This window comes from Cibotium barometz, chromosome 6 (genome assembly GCF_041138505.1).
Source record: "Cibotium barometz isolate CiBa-2024 chromosome 6, ASM4113850v1, whole genome shotgun sequence".
Classification (NCBI taxonomy): domain Eukaryota; kingdom Viridiplantae; phylum Streptophyta; class Polypodiopsida; order Cyatheales; family Cibotiaceae; genus Cibotium; species Cibotium barometz.
In genome coordinates, this window is record NC_141051.1 from 30,600,550 (window position 1) to 30,604,950 (window position 4,401).

The 4,401-nt window shown below is 44.1% G+C and overlaps 1 protein-coding gene across 1 annotated transcript; it reads right to left on the reverse strand.

The window, feature by feature from the left end:
- Positions 1 to 584: 584 nt before the first annotated feature.
- On the reverse strand, positions 585 to 2,409 carry LOC147637632 (putative nucleoredoxin 1). The gene is made up of 5 exons (XM_086799001.1): positions 2,176 to 2,409; positions 1,676 to 1,957; positions 1,413 to 1,503; positions 1,163 to 1,231; positions 585 to 1,045 (listed from the first exon to the last, which is right to left on the reverse strand). Exons 1-5 carry the CDS (start codon positions 2,407 to 2,409, stop codon positions 585 to 587), a joined length of 1,137 nt encoding a protein of 378 aa, XP_086655127.1.
- Positions 2,410 to 4,401: the final 1,992 nt, after the last annotated feature.

Genomic DNA, 4,401 nt, shown 5'->3' on the forward strand with positions numbered 1-4,401 from the left:
CATGTTACTTGAAATAGCTTGTGGGGATCAAAATAGATTTACTTTACATGCATGTCCATGTCAAGCAGAAGTAGCTTCCTTCACTTTACGTGCATGTCTATCTACTCAAAATTGGAGTATCCCGTTAACCAAATAAATATTTACAGCCTGCTTGCATCAACATATATCACAATTTTTACAGTAACAGTGTGAATATTATACATGCATCATAATTTCTAGAGTGAAGTGAATCAATAATATGAAAATGAATCAATGGTTGCACCATGTTACACGGGCACCTTCTTCTTGGCTATCAGTTAGATAGTAGTGTGGATATACATATTATATATACATCACAACTTGATGCTAGAATAATGTGAATCAATACTGTGAAAAGCAATAGCACGGGTCCATTATACCAGGAAGTTAGTGTGGGTGTCTATACCAGGAACCTAGTGTGGGTGTCCTCTTATAAATCATGGGTCTTCTAACATGCTTCAAGGCAAAGATCAAAGTCACACTCGATGCAAGTGTAAAACCCTATCCCCTTTCTATCACAAGTGTTGCAACTTGCACTCCTGTTCAGAGGTATCAAGGGATGTGAATCATGGGAGTTTCTGAAAGTCTGCAAGGTGTGGCGAATTGATAAGGTGTGGCGAATTGATGTCCCGAGGGCAAAAACTTTCACAACTGGGAAGATCACTGCCATTGTCCGGTTCACCATCAGCTCCAAACACAAGCAATTGAGCACCCAAATATGGGAACGATCTTAGTTGTTCGAAGGGAAGGTAGCAGAGCAATTGAAACCACTTCCTCTTCAAGAGATCTTCGTCCGGGAGCTGCCTCATTCTCTCACACCACTTCATGCTTTGCCTGACAGCATCACCAAAAGACAGTGCTAACCACGGCATGCCTTTGTATGCATTCTCGAATGCCTTTGTATGCATTCTCGAATGCCTCGCTCCTGTGACATAAATTATCTCAAACTTCTTGTCATTCTCATTCAGCCCTCCATACACATTTCTCACATTGCAAAGCCATTCCGAAACCTCCGTTCCGTGCTTTCCTACAAAAATGAAGGGGAAAAATTGAAGCATCAATTACGAGGCCGTTTGCAAGACAAACCTATGGTTTAACACGAGGCCATGTGTCCTAATTAGTTGCTAAGCGAGGTCACACTTACCACCAAATTTTGCAATAGTTGGTAAAAAAAGCAATCCGATGCGCTTTCCTTGCAGTATGAAGGAAATATCTACCTGCAGATCAGATCAGCACCAGTTCAAGAAGTCGATGTAAAACAGAGGTGTGAAAAAAGGACGGTTGATTCTGAAATAAAAACACATGTGACAAGATAAACCAGGAGTTGTACCAGTGTTTGATTGGGAGTGAGCAACCTCGACTTACACCCATCTAACAACACGACTGTGTGGTACCGTCAATCGGCATTAGCCACTTCTGTTGCCTCAACTTCTCTTCTTGGAGCTCCAAAGATGCACTATCCATGGTGATTGCATCAACACCATGCTGCAGAAGAACGCGACCGAAGTCACGGTGAATTGTTTGTGCCTCTCAGTGAAACATTATCATCCTTATAGTGTGATCAAATTTCTCCTCGTCATCATGCCAATCAAATCCAAAGTGCCACCACAGTTTCATGACCGCCGTGATAACATTATCTCCACTGGCATAATATAACCCTCGCCAGTGCATAATGTCCCACAGGGTGATCATATGGAGCGTGGATCCAAATAATCTGAATGCCACCGCGGTCTTTGCTCTTGCAAATGTCTTTGAGGAGTTGCCACTTCAATTTCGTATCAAATACTGCATGGCTTAGCTGCTTCAAAGGTGAGAAAAGCAGGGCAACACGCTTATCCCCTACCTTCTCCGCAACTCTACCCTCATCTGGCCGCTTCCAGGTCGAGAGAAACGGGAAAGTCATTTTCCTTTCTGGAAATGCCAGATTAAACCCATACCCCTGCAAAACCCATTGACTAAAGTCATGTGCAAAACAATATTATTTCTTGCGAATAATAGTGGAAATAATGCAAGACATTGACGAACAGTATTCCAAGAACGTCCAAAAGGAAAACATAGCAGTAGAAAGGAAACAACAGCATACCAATCTCATGTTGACATTATTAAAAGTAAGTAATTCATCTCTGCCATGCATGATTCCGAGGACTGGAGAGAAACTTCATCAGGAAGCTCTTTCATGCGCTCGTCTTTGAAGGGGTAAGCCTCTGCACCCCACTTGTAAAACTCAGAAAATGCATCCCACCGAGTGTGCGAGTACCCCTCCTCCAGTACAGTGAAAACGAAGCAGAAACCTTTACCATCTTGAACAGCATCATCGCCGCGGTAAGCCACAGAGAGAGCAGCTCGCGTTTCAGGGTCCCATGCAGACACGCCAAGCCAACCCTTCGGCATGTCAGCCTTCAAATCCTTGTCCAGACATCGGGGAAGTCCTCCATTATGAATTTGCATTTGTCCTCCAATGTCATCAAATTTGGAGGAGGTTCAGATAAAGAACCCGAGTACAGCTTCTTCAGTGATCCAAACTCGTTCAATTCAAAAGGAAGTTTCTTTAGATCCACACATTCACTCAAGTCAAGGACCTCAAGAGATTTGAATCCTGCACCATGGAATTCGAATGCATCCAATCCCTCAAATACCTTAAAGCGGTGAGGCAGCCAAGATCTGCTGGAAGACCGGAAAGCTTTGTTCCTGAAAGATCGAGATGCTCAAGGGAACGCAGGCCACCACAAACACCCTCTGGAAACACTTTTAACAGCGAACATTTCCTCAAAGACAACATTTTCAGGGCTATGAGGGAACCAAAGTGTTTGGGTAGAGCACAAAGTTTGGTACCAGAGAGGTGAAGAGACTCCAGCGATTGCAAACCATCACAAATCCCCTCAGGAATCTCCTCTAATTCAGAGTGAGACATGTGCAAGAGTTTCCGAAAGTAGAGGCCGCCGAAGTCTGCTGAATCCCTGAAACAGTAAAGTCAAGATGTTCTAGCCGTTTCATTCCACCGCAGATGTCCTCAGGAAATGCCGTCAATCTTCTTGTGCCGCTCAAGCTTAACCTCCTAAGAGACGTTAAGCCTCCAAAAGAGCGCGGAAGGGCCTCAAGTTTTTGGCAGTTGTGACGAGAAAGCTCTTCTAGCTGGTTCAAGTTGCCCATTTCCTCTGGGAGGGATTCTAAATTCCAGAAGGAATCCAAAGACAACACACTCAGCTTTGTTAAGCCGCCGATAGACAGCGGAAGTGCCTTCAGATCATGGTCACTGCAACCCGACAGGTAAAGTTCTTCTAGTTGCTTTCAGTTCTAGACAACACTTCACAAGCATCGACTAATGCTACCATTCTCAGACTTGTGGCAGCTTCCAACTTGCTGAGTCCCGAATTACAAGCTTGCATCTACATCCAAAAATAATCGGCCACGAGCCCGCTTTAAACATTCTGCGAATTTCATCAAAAGGCAATCATTTTGGCTGAGTACAGTTTTGAAGTAAACTTACGAAGTTCATGAGACGCCCACTCTCGCCAAGCTTTAGGTAGTTAAGCTCCTTGCACGGAAACGAACACAGGGACGTCACTCACTAATGCACGTAAAGGTGCTCTTGGTGATATCTTGTACTCCAAGTAACAGGAGGAGGGATCTGACAGAAAAAGTAAACTGCATATGTTGACTAGCTGTGAAGATGGCCTCAGCATTATCGAGCGATGCGTGGCCGCATAATCTCAATCCTTCAATGGCCTCCAGCTTCTGGATGATGAAACCACGATTTGCATCAACATCGTGTTCACATAATCATAATATATAATTAAACAGGCAAGCAAGCGGTTTTTTGAATGGCGTTTGCGTCAGATTAAAATCCACAAAACCAATCTGGGAGATTCTGTATGGTGAGGCGGTCACCTGCGAATCTCCCAAAAGGGGTTGCAGGCTTGTTATCCTACTTTGTAACATTCTTTTCTTCACCACCAATGCCACAATCAAATCAGGTACCTTCACTCTTTTGATGAAATGTTTGTATTCAGTATCGTCTTCTGTGAGTGACCGGCCTTGAAGCATCTCAAAAACAGGCTCTCCTAAGATCATCTTCACATCCTCCCATCCAAAATCAGCAGACTTATTGAAAAAAAAAGACTTATGTCAAACAGAGCAGTCCTGGGCTGGGTATCCAGATTCCCCACAAGCGTCCCATTTCTTGCCAGTCAACTGCTCTAATATATATCATACACTGAAGCTCTGGTATGTTTGTGTTCTCTCCTACCTCATGGACGATGATGATTTGTTTCTCCACAACATTTGGCATACTTTTGTACACTGCAGCCATCAATGTAGATTTCCCAGCCCCACCTATGCCGTGCAAAACAATACCCCGAGCTGACGAGCGCCCTCCGAAATCAA

Bases quoted from the DNA above. Each gene is read 5' to 3' on its own strand.
- LOC147637632 (XM_086799001.1), bottom strand. From the start codon at position 2,409: ATGCCGAAGGGTTGGCTTGGCGTGTCTGCATGGGACCCTGAAACGCGA. The intron at 1,232-1,412 runs GTACCACACAGT...ATCTGCAGGTAG, and splicing joins GTGGCTAATGCCGATTGACG to ATATTTCCTTCATACTGCAA. The intron at 1,046-1,162 runs GTAAGTGTGACC...TCATTTTTGTAG, and splicing joins AACTATTGCAAAATTTGGTG to GAAAGCACGGAACGGAGGTT.